Source organism: Barbatula barbatula (assembly GCF_947034865.1).
Source record: "Barbatula barbatula genome assembly, chromosome: 6".
In the NCBI taxonomy this organism is placed as follows: Eukaryota; Metazoa; Chordata; class Actinopteri; order Cypriniformes; family Nemacheilidae; genus Barbatula; species Barbatula barbatula.
This window is the reverse complement of record NC_136765.1, coordinates 153388-168204: the sequence shown is the minus strand read 5'-3', so window position 1 is coordinate 168204 and position 14817 is coordinate 153388. Positions and strand designations below refer to the sequence as shown.

General features: G+C 42.2%; 1 protein-coding gene across 1 annotated transcript in view; it reads left to right on the top strand.

The window, feature by feature from the left end:
* unc79 (unc-79 homolog, NALCN channel complex subunit) overlaps nucleotides 1-14567 on the top strand; it is a gene marked incomplete at its 5' end in the record, with an annotated part of 55974 nt that extends 41407 nt beyond the window's left edge. The window contains 25 exons of the mRNA XM_079457802.1: nucleotides 490-558; nucleotides 1743-2032; nucleotides 2362-2544; nucleotides 2860-3025; nucleotides 3100-3249; nucleotides 3320-4495; nucleotides 5107-5208; nucleotides 5740-5856; nucleotides 5934-6036; nucleotides 6103-6243; nucleotides 6317-6355; nucleotides 6436-6548; nucleotides 6641-6726; nucleotides 6840-7013; nucleotides 7136-7204; nucleotides 7295-7405; nucleotides 10129-10233; nucleotides 10322-10399; nucleotides 10482-10571; nucleotides 10979-11154; nucleotides 11260-11443; nucleotides 11531-11728; nucleotides 11897-11974; nucleotides 12185-12226; nucleotides 14135-14567. Coding sequence (XP_079313928.1) covers nucleotides 490-558; nucleotides 1743-2032; nucleotides 2362-2544; nucleotides 2860-3025; nucleotides 3100-3249; nucleotides 3320-4495; nucleotides 5107-5208; nucleotides 5740-5856; nucleotides 5934-6036; nucleotides 6103-6243; nucleotides 6317-6355; nucleotides 6436-6548; nucleotides 6641-6726; nucleotides 6840-7013; nucleotides 7136-7204; nucleotides 7295-7405; nucleotides 10129-10233; nucleotides 10322-10399; nucleotides 10482-10571; nucleotides 10979-11154; nucleotides 11260-11443; nucleotides 11531-11728; nucleotides 11897-11974; nucleotides 12185-12226; nucleotides 14135-14323 — 4229 coding nt within the window. The 3' untranslated portion in view covers nucleotides 14324-14567. The remainder of the gene's footprint in view (nucleotides 1-489; nucleotides 559-1742; nucleotides 2033-2361; nucleotides 2545-2859; nucleotides 3026-3099; nucleotides 3250-3319; nucleotides 4496-5106; nucleotides 5209-5739; nucleotides 5857-5933; nucleotides 6037-6102; nucleotides 6244-6316; nucleotides 6356-6435; nucleotides 6549-6640; nucleotides 6727-6839; nucleotides 7014-7135; nucleotides 7205-7294; nucleotides 7406-10128; nucleotides 10234-10321; nucleotides 10400-10481; nucleotides 10572-10978; nucleotides 11155-11259; nucleotides 11444-11530; nucleotides 11729-11896; nucleotides 11975-12184; nucleotides 12227-14134) is intronic.
* Nucleotides 14568-14817: the final 250 nt, after the last annotated feature.

Genomic DNA, 14817 nt, shown 5'->3' with positions numbered 1-14817 from the left:
AAATTCTCCTTTTTTTTAAACAACATAGAACCCAAATGCAAAAAAAGAGAAAAATCCAACCTTTCATTTAAGTACATTACTTTGGTGGCTGTTATATGAATAAAAGACAAAAATCCTTTACATTTTAAACTGGAACTATTCCAGCTCTGTCTATACATCTAAAGTAATGTCTGACTTTAGTGAAAGTGACCTATTTTTCAGATATGGTGACACGAACCGCAAATGTAACTTCTGCATTTACCCATCCAGAGAGTAGTGAACACGCGCACAACAAGTCGTGAACGCACATAAACCCTGAGCAGTGGGCAGCTATTGCTGCAGCACCCGGGGAGCAAGTAGGGGCAAGGTGCCTTGCTCAAGGGCACCTCAGTGGTTACCTGCCGGACCTGAGAATCAAACGGCAACCTCCTGGTCACGGCAGAAAGACCTGTGTCATACAGCTGCCAAACTAAATACGAGTTTTGTGTCTTGTTTTGTCTCTGTCTTTAGCTCTCAGACTTACAAGACAAGAGCAGTCGGCACCCACCCTGGGAAATATGCTAGACAAAGTCCTTACAGGTGAAAAACATTCACTCCATTCACTCACTCCATTCTCTCACCACTCACTCACTCCATTCACTCTCTCACTCCACTCACTCATTCAGTCACTCCATTCACTCACTCCATTCTCTCACCACTCACTCACTCCATTCACTCTCTCACTCCATTCAGTCACTCCATTCAGTCACTCCATTCTCTCACCACTCACTCCATTCTCTCACCACTCACTCACTCCATTCAGTCACTCCATTCACTCACTCCATTATTTCACTCACTCCATTCTCTCACCACTCACTCCATTCACTCACTCCATTCTCTCACCACTCACTCCATTCACTCTCTCACTCCACTCACTCATTCAGTCACTCCATTCACTCACTCCATTCTCTCACCACTCACTCACTCCATTCACTCTCTCACTCCATTCAGTCACTCCATTCAGTCACTCCATTCTCTCACCACTCACTCCATTCTCTCACCACTCACTCACTCCATTCAGTCACTCCATTCACTCACTCCATTATTTCACTCACTCCATTCTCTCACCACTCACTCCATTCACTCACTCCATTCTCTCACCACTCACTCCATTCACTCTCTCACTCCACTCACTCATTCAGTCACTCCATTCACTCACTCCATTCTCTCACCACTCACTCACTCCATTCACTCTCTCACTCCATTCAGTCACTCCATTCAGTCACTCCATTCTCTCACCACTCACTCCATTCTCTCACCACTCACTCACTCCATTCAGTCACTCCATTCACTCACTCCATTATTTCACTCACTCCATTCTCTCACCACTCACTCCATTCACTCACTCCATTCTCTCACCACTCACTCCATTCACTCACTCCATTATCTCACCACGCACTCTCTCACTCCCTCACTCTCTCACTCCATTCTCTCACCACACACTCTCTCACTCCTCACTCTCTCACTCCATTCTCTCACCACGCAATATCTCACTCCTCACTCTCTCATTCCTCACTCTCTCACTCCATTCTCTCACCACGCACTCTCTCACTCCATTCTCTCACCACGCACTCTCTCACTCCATTCACTCCCTTTACCCACTCCATTATTTCACTCACTCCATGCACTCACTCACTCTACTAACTCACTCACTTCATTCTCTCACCCCTCACTCACTCTAACTCTGAACTAACTGTAATACTACTAACTCTGTTAACGTGCAGATGAAAGCACTTCTCCAGAGGACGACTCCATCATTAAAGATCTGTTGGCAGAAGATGCAGGTATAGACCATCAGACCGTCCATCAGCTCATCATGGTGCTCATGAAGTTCATGGCCAAAGACAAAAGCAGCGCAGAGGCGGACATCGGCAGCGCCAAAGCATTCAACACGGTCAAGAGGCATCTGTACGTGCTGCTGGGATATGATCAGCAGATGGGATGTTTCATGATCACCCCTCAGAAAATGCGTTCCTCCACCTGCTTCAACGCTTTCATTGCAGGAATCTCTCAGGTGAGTTGAGAAGTGATGGTCTCGACAGTTGCAGTTTCCCTCTGTCCTTGGTCGGGTCATTTTCTAAGATTGTCTAAGATTTCATGTCTTGCTGTTTGAGGCTTCATCATGTATTCAGTTTCAAGTTTGTTTCGAGACCTTGTTTTGTCCCCCTCGTGGAAAGTGTTTGTTTGTTTGGTTTATGTTTTTCCCCTCATGGGTTGAAAGGTTAAAGGTTAATATTGTACCCTACATCTGCCTGCATCTGGGTTCTTTCCTCACCATTTCGTGACAGACAGTGTTTGTGTGAATCTCAAGATTCATTGGGTTTTTGTTCTTGTCCTCCTCAGGTGATGGATTATAACATTTGTTTGGGTAAACAGCTGTTACCGCTGGTGGTGCAGGTGTTGAAGTATTGCACGTGTCCTCAGCTCCGGCCAAACTTTCAGGAGCCTCCGCGCTGCTCACTGTGGGCTCTTAAACCTCACATCAGACAGATGTGGCTCAAAGCGTTACTTGTCATCCTTTATAAGGTACATACCACAGACATACAGCTTGTGTAATAACAGTCAACATAAGGGAACGGAGATTCTAACGTGTGCGCTCATCTATGTAGAGTGGAAAAAATTCATTCCTTCCCAAAATGAACTTGGATCTAATCAAACTTGACAACCAGCGTACACATGATTGGAACTGAGCGATCGTTAATTAATAGAAAAATACATGTAACATTCTCGAATAATCTCACAGTTTTCACATGCATGTCAATGGCTACTCACAGTGTGGGTTTTTGTGTTTTTCCAGACAATTTTAATGTAATATGGCAAAGTTGTAATGCTATTCTTCAGTATCCTTACAGAGATATGGACATAAGTAAAGAGGTGGTGCTTCATCTGATCCACATCACCATCAACACACTGAATGCTCAGTATCACAGCTGCAGGTCACACGTGTCCGCCGGGCCGCTCTACAGCGATAACTCAAACATCAGCCGCTATAGTGAGAAAGAGAAAGGTACACGTCTGAAACGCGTCTCGAGAAAGAGCTCTTGATGATAGATTCATTAACTGTCTTGTTTTCATGTTTAGAAGAAGACAGCGTCTTTGATGAATCCGACGTCCACGATACTCCAACAGGAGCAGGCAGTAAGGAATCGCAGACCTTCTTCGCTCGTCTCAAAAGAATCGGGGGCAGCAAATCGGTGAAGTATCAGCCCGTGGAGCTCAATGCTCAAAGGAGTGAGTGAATAATTCAAGTCTTCATAAGGTGTTTGTGATTGTTTGCTCTCATCATCTGTCCTCTCTGCAGGTGACATCGAGCTGGCCGAATACAAGGAGGGCGGTGCGCTTCAGGACGCTCTGCTCTATCCTGCCAGAGACGACAGCAGCAGCAGCAGCAAGAAAAAGAGACTGCAGGCCATGCACAAGCAGAAATCTCTTGACATCAGCAACACAGACTCCATTCTCTTCAATCTGGACGAGCACCGTCGCAAGTCCTGCATCGACCGCTGTGAAATGCAGGGACCTACAGCTGTATACCCGTCATCTTCCTTGTCTGTCATCAGACAGCAGCACAGAGCTCAGCGGCACACCAAAGACTCTTCAAATGGACACTCAGGCATGGACCGAAGAGGCTCCGCCGGACCCAACGACAATGTCAGGCCCATTATTCCTGAGGTGCGTCTGAGCTGTATGGAGACGTTTGACGACACACCTGACGGGCCAGACTCGCCACTGACCGTGCCGGCAGGACCTCCGCCTGACAATGAGGATCCGGACCTTATAGATCTGTCCTCAGACTGCACATCTATCCCTGAAAAACACTCCCTTCTCTCGCTCTCTGATAGCGACTCGCTGGTTTTTGAGCCTCTGCCTCCTCTGCGCATTGTCGAGAGCAACGAGGACTTGTTTGAGGCTCTCAAACTCCCGGGCGGGGTCCTCAGCAAACCCGAAGAACCCGTCGTCAGCACGGTACACCTTTCTCCAGTAGTTCAGGTCAGCGTAGAGGATTGCTCCAACCGAGACAACCGGAGCCGCGTACCAGTCGAGGAGAACCTTGGACATCCTGTGACAGCATCTCTGGAGCTCCCTGACTCCACGCCTCATCCAGAAAACACCATGACTCTAAAACAAAAGCGAGACCTTTTCAGAAAGACCTCGCATGTACCCAACGCGTCTTTAGATGATTCTTGTGTGCAGCCTGATGATAGACCTGTCTTTACCCTGGAGTCTCTGGATCCCTTAAAGGCGCTAGAAGCCGGAGGAGCTTCACGAGATGATGACAATGATGAGACTGATGAGAGAGACAGTGAACCCAAACCCGACGATGAGAGCGATGAGACTGAATTTAAGATCCAGATTGTGCCACGTCAGCGCAAAGAAAGGAAGATCGCTGTCAGTGCCATCCAGAGAGAATATCTGGACATCTCTTTCAACACGCTCGACAAAATGAGAGAGTCAGTCACGGAATCAGCTCAGTCATCAGGTGGGTCATAAGGCATTCGCTTTGCTTTTGGGTGTCTTTGAGTCTCTTTGCTTGCGTTGGGGGTTTAGGGAAGTGATAATGGACATCCAGGTTGGGGAAAATCCAGACAGTGTGATCAGGAGATGACGTGATAAACAGAGGAGAGATATCAACCGACTGTCTGTTCACTACTGTTTCCTTCATGAGTCAATACTGGACATGAAATATTGATGTGAAATATCATAACAGCTCATTTGTAACAAACACAGATCTTCTGCGAAGAACACCCTGTTTAGCTTTATAATTCAAAGAATAATATAAAATTACTGTTTTCTTACTGCAAGAAGGTATCTGGATCGAGTCCCAGCCTTTCTGTGTAGAGTTTGCATGTTCTCTCTGTGTTCGCGTGGGTTTACTCCGGGTACTCGGGTACAAAAGTTGTTCTTAGGGCATAACTAACCTTGGAATTTCACAATAATCAAGTTTCCCTGTGTAATAAATTCAGTTGATTATGCTGGTGGTATAAAAGGAAAATTTTTACCTCCACAGTGACTGTAAAGCTAAATAACATTAACATTAGAATGTAAAGATGAAATTCAGAAAACAGATTTTATGGATGTTTTTGTGTACAGATCAGAAATCCATGTCTGATCTGGAGAAGCCCAGAGAATCAGCATCTGCTCCAGCACTGGAAGCCACCGTCCCTGAAACCAGTCATCGCTCTTCAGTTTCCAGTAAACAACACACACACACACACATCTCATCCACATCTGAAGGGGGCACTATATTGTCAATAAGTCCTTCTGATGAGACGTTAAACCAAGGTCCTGACTCTCTGTGGTCATTAAAATTCCCAGGATGTCCTTCGAATAAAAGTACTTTGGTATCCTGGCCCAATTCGCCTCTATACATCATGACGTCCTAATCATCCCCATATGTACCAATTGGCTTTGTAACGTTGTCTCCTCTCCACCAATAAGTTGGTGTGTGATGGGCATTCTGGCGCAATATGGCTGCCTTCTCATCATCCAGGTTCATGATACACATTGGTGGTGCTTGAGGAGATTCCCCCTTTAATGTAAAGTGCTTTGAGTGCCCAGAAAAGCGCTATATAAATGTAACAAATTATTGTTATCTTGTGAAATATATGGTTATGAATATGATGTAAATAAATATGTGATATGTTTATTGATCCCTAAACACCACAGTACCTCCATCAGCAAGCTTCCTGATCCAAGGTGTGTTGTTTTTCGTTTGATTGACAGCTCAGTATCGTCAGGTGAAGCGGGGATCTCTGGGTGCGGTCACCATGTGTCAGTTAATGAAGAGACAGTTAGAGCATCAGTCCAGCGCTCCACAGAACATCAGCACATGGGACACGGGTCAGTGACATCATCATTCAACAGAACCGCTGTCACATGAGCTGTTTGTGATGCTCAAAAGGGTTTTTCTCTAACAGGTCTTACGAAAACCAGTCTGCTCTCTGCTCCGAGCACCGCCAGCATGTTTGTTCCTGCGACTGATGACTTCAGCGATGAGCAGCCCACCACTATGACCGATAGGTGAGTGACAGCTGTCAATCTAACATACTGTCAGTACGTTGTCATCACGTGTTTCTGTGTGTGCAGGTGTCGGGATTGTGGGGCGGTTTTGGAGGAATATGATGAGGAGACTTTAGCTCTGGCCGTGGTGGTTCTCTCCATGTTCATTCATCTGAGTCCTGACTTGGCCGCTCCGCTCCTGTTAGAGATCATGCAGTCTGTGGGCAGGTACGCAATCTCTCCGTCACTGTTGTGTGTTCTTCATTGTTAAGGGCTGTAAAGGTTTTTTTATTTTTTTTAGGTTGGCCTCTAGCTCTAATTTCACCGGCCAGGCTGAAAGGTAAAGTTCTCAGCTCAGATTCACAGGTGTGATGCTTCTGTTTGTGTATGTGACGCGTGTGATTGCGTCTGTCTGTGTAGTATGTTGATACCTGGTAATGTCGCTGGTGTGGCCAAGCAGTTCCTGCGCTGTGTTCTTCATCAGCTCGCTCCCAATGGCATTCTGCCACAACTGTTCCAGAGCAACATTAAAGGTCTGAGGAAAACACAACATCATACTGACCTACAGCACAAAAACACTCCATCCATCCATTGACTCACTCGCTCGCTTGTTCTGCCTCTTCAGATGGAAGTTTTCTGCGCACGCTGGCCACGTCTCTAATAGATTTCAATGAGCTGAGCTCTATAGCAGCACTAAATCAACTCCTGGAGGTACGGCTGCACACACACACATTTGTTCATACATCAAAGGGTGAGAGCACAAATCATCTGTGTTTATTAGCAGGTGAAAATATCCATAAGTGATTGTAATGTTGCTGTTGTAGGGCTTAAACACTAAGAAGACTCTACCAGCAGGGGGCACAATCCTACACTGTCTGGACAACATCGCCACTTTCATGGAAACTCTTCCCATGGATTCACCCAGTAACCTCTGGACAACCATCTCCAATCAGTTCCAGACGTTTCTAACTAAACTACCTGCTGTTCTGCCACTCAAGGTGATACTTTAGCATCTTTATATTCTCACAAAGCCACTCGGATTCAGGACACAAGAAATGGAGTTCAAATGCAAGATTTTTGTGCGATTAATTTCTTTTCATTCATGTCTTTTTATGTAAAGTGCCCCTTGGACTCCAGTCTGAGAATAATCATTTGTTTGCTGAAGATTCCTGTGACGAATGCAACAAGAGTAAGATGATTTATTTCTTTTATTTTCCTCTTAAGACTTATGTGGAATGACAGCATGTGCTGTAATGATGCTTTATTTTCTCTTTGACAGAGTCTCCTGGAGCCCTTCTCTAAACTTCTGAGTTTTGTCATCCAGTATGGGGTTTTTAGTCTCTCGTATATCGTAGAGCTCTGTGGTTTATGCTACAAAACCTTCAGCAAGGTGTGAAAAAACTCATTCGTCCTTTATCTAAATTTCCTTTGAAATAGGAATTGAAAACGAGTTTTCACACGGTCATCATCGCCTCGACAAGCTGCGATTAAATCTGCGTATGAGATTGTAGATGTGTTATTCGTGCATGCACCAGCAGGTGGCTCACCTGACTCATCACAGACAACAGAACCAGGAACTACAAACACAATCGCACGCAAAAATTTAACTATATTACTATGTGGTAATTCGTAAGAATTCCTACCATCTCATTTTAGTACGATTTGCTTTCGCTCTAGTGACGTTAGGGTCAGGGGGGTGTTCGGGATGTGGTTTAAGTATTGCTTTTTTTCTAGTAATCGTATGTTTTTGTACATTCACAATGCACAAATTCATATGAAATTCCACCTCATGAAATAGTTCACATTGGAACTACCGTATAATCAAGCAGCGCTTAAAAAATACAGATTGATTTAGTTCTAAATGAACCCATTGCAATCCTGATAGTATTCCCTTTTTTACAAAATGTAACTGTGATCTGATTACTATTACTATGTTTTTTACATAACTGTAATTATAGTTACTATTTTATTTGTTTCCTGATGACGAAACACCATTACATGGAATCTGTTACTCCCCAACGCTGACTATGAATCCTTATGTTTCTATCAATAGTTAAAGGCGGGGTGTCCGATTTCTCTTAGCCATCGTAGATGTTCAAAATCCCAAAACAGACACACCCCTAACCCCCATCTTTTGCTTTCGTTAGCACTCGGCTCGACTAATGTTCGTCCTGTGCACCTCACTGCTGATTGGCTACAAGGTTGTTTTGGTACTCGGCCCAACTTTGTCTTAGCAATAATTCGGAAATCGGACACCCCCCTTTAATATGTAAATATTCTCTCTGATGTTACATCAGCAGATATTCTGACCTGTAGAAGTTTATATGATAAAACCAGACGCTCTAATCCAAAATGATCTTGTTGAAGAAAAAACATTGCAGATATACTGTGGGGCAAAAAAAGTATTTAGTCAGCCACCAATTGTGCAAGTTCTCCCACTTAAAAAGATGAGAGAGGCCTGTCATTTTCATCATAGGTACACTTCAACTGTGAGAGACAGAATGAGAAAAGAAATCCAGAAAATCACATTGTCTGATTTTTAAAGAAGTATCAGTATAAAAAAGTATTTGGACAATAACAAAAGTTCATCTCAATACTTTGTTATATACCCTTTGTTGGCAAACGTTTTCTGTAAGTCTCCACAAGGTTTTTACACACTGTTGCTGGTAGTTTGGCCCATTCCTCCATGCAGATCTCCTCAAGAGCGGTGATGTTTTGGGGCTGTCGCTGGGCAACACAGATTTTCAACTCCCTCCAAAGATTTTCTATGGGGTTGAGACCTGCAGACTGGCTAGGCCACTGCAGGACCTTGAAATGCTTCTTACGAAGCCACTCCTTCGTTGCCCGGGCGGTTCATTGTCATGCTGAAAGACCCAGCCACGTTTCATCTTCAATGCCCTTACTGATGGAAGGGGGTTTTTACTCAAAATCTCACAATACATGGCCCCATTCATTCTTTCCTTTACACGGACCAGTCGTCCTGGTCCCTTTGCAGAAAAACAGCCCCGAAGCATGATGTTTCCACCCCCATGCTTCACAGTAGGTATGGTGTTCTTTGGATGCAACTCAGCATTCTTTCATCTCAAACATGACAAGTTGAGTTTTTACCAAAAAGTTCTATTTTGGTTTCATCTGACCATATGACATTCTCCCAATCCTCTTCTGGATCATCCAGATGCTCTCTAGACGGGCCCGGACATGTACTGGCTTAAGCAGGGGGACACGTCTGACACTGCAGGATTTGAGTCCCTGGTGGCGTAGTGTGTTACTGATGGTAGACTTTGTTACTTTGGTCCCAGCTCTCTGCTGGTCATTCATTAGGTTCCCCGTGTGCTTCTGGGATTTTTGCTCACTGTTCTTGTGATCATTTTGACACCACGGGGTGAGATCTTGCGTGGAGCCCCAGATCAAGGGAGATTATCAGTGGTCTTGTATGTTTCCATTTTCTAATAATTGCTGCCACAGTTGATTTCTTCACACCAAGCTGCTTATCTATTGCAGATTCAGTCTTCCCAGCCTGGTGCAGGTCTACAATTGTGTTTCTGGTGTCCTTTGACAGCTCTTTGGTCTTGACCATAGTGGAGTTTGGAGTCTGACTGTTTGAGGTTGTGGACAGGTGTCTTTTATACTGATAACCAGTTCAAACAGGTGCCATTAATACAGGTAACCAGTGGAGGACAGAGGAGCCTCTTAAAGAAGAAGTTACAGGTCTGTGAGAGACAGAAATCTTGCTTTTTTTGTAGGTGAACAAATACTTATTTCCACCATAATTTGCCAATAAATTCTTTAAAAATAAGACAATATGATTTTTTCCCCATTCTGTCTCTCACAGTTGAAGTGTACCTATGATGAAAATTACAGGCCTCTCTCATCTGTTTAAGTGAGAGAACTTGCACAATTGGTGGCTGACTAAATACTTTTTTGCCCCACTGTAATTGTAGGAGTTTAATCTGATGGATTCAACACATAGTCTTCACCTTCAGATGTCTTTGAGCTCTCTGAAATGACCTGGATAAAATGTTCTGCACTTCCAGCCCTCAATAAAGTGAAAGATCAAAGTACATGAGAATGAGTTAACAGACACTTTAATACATAAGTGATGTTTTTATGCAGGAGAGAGACAAATACTACATGACTCGTGTTGTTGTTCTGGAGTTACTTCAAGCTTTGAAATTCAAGTCATCCATTCCTGACACAAACCTGCTGCTGTTGGTTCAGGTGCTGAATATAAAACATTACAGATATAAAATGAGCCACAGAGAAAGAGAAACTGACGTGAGAGTGACTAATATTAGCTTTTCATCAGTTTGTGTGTACAGACATCAGTACGAGGTTGGCTGAATCCACCATTCTCCAGAAGCACATGATAGCTGCTCTGCCAGGGGTGAGAGAGCTCGCATCTTGTCTTCACTATTACACACATCTGTTTGTGTTTGTGTGTGTTTGATGATCTTCTGTTGTTTCAGTGCACCACCGCTGCAATGGAGTGTTTAAGACAATATCTCAGTGAACTCTTAGACTTCATTGCAGACATGCACACGCTCACCAAACTAAAGGTATTCACACACAACAAACCACACATCTGACTATGCTCTGCTCTTTTATTTAACATTCAGTCATAGAGTATACAAACATGTGAACATCAGTTTCTCTACACATCGATTCAGAAGTGAGTCATTGGTACTCTCGTGCTGTCAAAACAATTCTCTATCGGTTAGTTGGTTGGTTGGTTTGAGAAACAACTACATTGTTTGATTGACCAATGGCAGATGGGAGAAGTGTTTGTAAAACCTGTTTTAAATGTGTGGTTATGATTTCACAGGTTTTTCACTGCATGTAGTGATGGCATAAAAAAAGATTATACCATCCATACCATTATATAGATACCATTATACCAAGATTATACCTTTATTACACAATAAAGAATGAAAGCGTGTTGTAATATGTTGTGTGTGTGACTCAGAGCCACATGAAAGCGTGCTGTCAGCCGCTGCATGAAGACACGTTCGGAGGGAATCTGAAGGTCGGTCTCGCTCAGATCGCAGCCATGGAGGTCAGCAAAGGCAACCACAGAGACAACAAAGCAGTTATTCGCTTTCTGCCGTGGCTTTATCATCCTCCTTCTGCTATGCAGCAGGGGTAAGAACGCCGCTGTTTTTGTTTCTTACTGAAAATATCGGCCATTGAGTATCTAAGTGATATGGTGAGACTCTCGAGTTTGGAATGATGCTTTTGTTTCCTCAGACCTAAAGAGTTCATTGAGTGTGTATCGCACATTCGGCAGCTGTCTTGGCTTCTGCTGGGTTCTCTTACCCACAGTGCTTTGCATCAGGGCTCCACCTCCTGTATGCCCATTCCAATGGACGCTGGATGTCACATTGCTGATCATCTCATTGTCATCCTCATCGGATTCCCAGAACAATCCAAGGTATAAGAAGAGCAGCAGTGAAGCCGTTAAGCGTGCAGAAGAACATTTTATAACGCTGTTGTTTGTTTCTCTCGTGCTTGTCTGTAGACGTCAGTTCTGCACATGTGCTCGCTCTTTCATGCCTTCATGTTCGCTCAGCTGTGGACCATCTACTGTGAGCAGGCCTCAACCGTTCCCACCAATCAGAACCAGAATGAGTTTTCTTCTGGCGCCATCCTCACAGGTCTGGAGTTCTGGAGCCGTGTGACCCCCAGTATCCTTCAGCTGATGGCGCACAACAAAGTGGTGAGAGCGCTCTGCGCTCGCTTAAGATTTACTACAGTCATTTTGAAATTGAGCAGAATGACTTCAGCCTTCCGTAGAAGAGCGTGCACACCTTACAATAGCTTGTATACACTTCATATCACTCACTTCTTTCTTCATACTAAACTACTTTGTGCCTCTCTTTTTTAGATGGTTGAAATGGTGTGTTTGCATGTCATCAGTCTAATGGAAGCTTTGCAAGAGTGTAACTCAACCATTTTTGTAAAAGTAAGTGTTCTTTCTAAACACACAGTTAATCATTAGAAAGGACATTCATTTGTTCAAGTGTGTGAAACTGTATTTCCACTTTTTTTAGATACTTCATATAATCAGTCATGTTTATCCTTAAATAATCTCCATTATACTTTATCATGCTTTATGTACTACATAGAATCTAAAATAACATGTATATGGAAATGATTTCACTGTTTTGTTCAGCTAATTCCTATGTGGCTGCCAATGATTCAGTCCAACCTGAATGTAAGTATTTATTCAGCCAGTTTATTTCAATTGCTAACAAGCGTTTAACAATTCTGAAAGTACTTTTTCTAAACTCTTAACACAGAAACACACCTTCGGTACATCACACAATTTGGCAAATAGTAACAAATTGTGTTAAATAAATAAAAACTCTACATTGCAAAATGCTGGATGCCTTTTTCTACATATATACTAACTCTATCAAAACAGAGCAGACCTGATTCAAAATCGAGTCATTCGGTCAAAACATTAGCACTAGCTTTCTATCCAACAGGAACACATAGTCAACCATAGTGCATAGACTGTCAAAATGCTAACAAACAATGACATAACAAAAACTGCATTGCTTGTCATGTTTCATTTACATTTACATTTATTCATTTAGCAGATGCTTTTATCCAAAGCGACTTACAAGTAGTTTTTTACAGTGACACATTACTGCAGAGCAATCAGGGGTAAGGTGTCTTGCTCAAGGGCACTTCAGTCATGACCTGCTGGTACTGAGATTTGAACCAGCAACCTTCTGATCACAAGCCAAACGCTCTTTTTGGTTTTAGATCCATCAATCAAAAATATTTGAGCTTAATTCATTCTATTTTCACACAAACAACATACACATCTCTGCTACGAATGAACACTTTTTCTAGAACCCACCGTAACCATAGTGATAGAAGTGCTACCGCTACAATTTACCCCATGGAAGGGGTTCATTGTAACATAATAATATTAAGTTATCTGTGTTCAAACAGAATGTTCTGTCTATAAACTTAAGGTGATTATTGTTTGTCCATTAGTCTAAAATAGATAGACATATGATGCTGCCATCCTTCTTGTATAGATGTATGCATGTGGATAGATGTATGAGAAAATACTGTACAAAACATTTTATTGCGAGGAATGTATTACTCTTGCTGATATTATAATTTCAGTTATGACGTATTTCAATATGATGTAATGTTGGTTTTTGTTGACTTACACACCGAACTGAGAAATACAAAAACATATGATGAGAAAATTAACTTTCATTCTACAAAAACACACCACTGTCCAATATATCCATAAAAACACATAAAAACTTTCCAAAAGCTCAAAGAAGACCGTCATCTGACAATGAGAGAAAAATACCAAAAGCAGAAATTGTTCGACCCTCCATAAATATGCAAACCATCCATGTTAGAATGAACTCTGCTTTACTTTGTGCCTCGCTCACCCTTAGTATGTGTTCAACACAATGAAGGAATCATCAGTACTTTATAGAATGTATAAAGAAGTAAGCGACTGCAGCATTACTGTTAAGGCTTTATTAGCTATTTGTGATTGCTGCCAGTGATAAAAATTCATGCCCTATTGATTCAAAGACAGCAAAAATAAAACAAAATAACAGACAAAAAATGCAAGGAACAATGTCTAGTTAGTCTATATGATCTTCGCCGTTTGGATAATGGAAAGACTTCATCTCAAACATATGGCTATGTGTCAGATTGAGATCATTCACTGATCGTAAATGTCTTATCAGCTCTTTTACCGTAAACTGCTGTTGTTGCAGAAGACAAGGTTTTTATACTATTTATAGGGTTTGGAACATAAGCTCTTCATTTTTGTCATGCTGTGTTTAAGCATTTGTAAAAAATGTAAGAAAGATTTGTACTTTTGGTATGAGGAAAACATTTTAGAAACATGATAATTGACTGAATATTGTGTGAAAACAACATATATTGTGTTTACGGTATGGTCACAACAGACGGATGTTGTGCTAATTGTGTTTAGAGTTTTGAAAATGTGACTACAGATTGGTCAAAGGAATGTTAGCAATTGAAAAAAACTGTAATACTAAGAATAAAGCTACCAATTATCGAACGATTATAATCAATGATTATGATGTCCACCCGTCTGTCTGTCTGATGATAGCATCTGTCTGCGGGTCTTCAACTGCGTCTACAAGCAATTCAAAATCGAGTAAATCATCAGTGTCTACAGAGTCCCGGCTCTTCATCGTTCTCTCTCACTCTTCGCAAGTGGCTTCAGTGCACTCAGTTTAAAATGGCTCAAGTTGAAATCCAGTCATCTGAAGCAGCTTCTCAGTTCTACCCAATGTGAACTTTACTGTAACACACTGCATCTTTCTGTATCTGTTGGAGATCTGTTGTATATTGACTCCCATCACTCTTGTATTGTTCTTATAAAGCTTACTTACAGTATAAAGCTGTCAGACTGTATAATGACATATATCTGGAAATAATATTTTAGTTATTGATCATGAATGAATGAGGGTGATGAAGCAGAAATAGATTGAAGTGTGCTGGATGTGCATATCAAACACAAATAAACAAATATACTATAGACATATTTTTTCGTGGTTTCAATAGTTAACAAATTAAATGAAAATGTTTGAATGCATGTTTTTCCGTCTATTTGTATTGCTTGTTGAAATGCTTAAAGGGATAGTTCACTAAAAACTCCAATCTGCTGTTTATTAACTCATCCCCAGGCCATCTGAGATGTAGGTGAAATTTTTTCTTGAGTAGAACCATAAAGAAGATTGTCCTATTTGCTTCATATAATGGAAGTCTATGGACTCCACCTATCTAAGA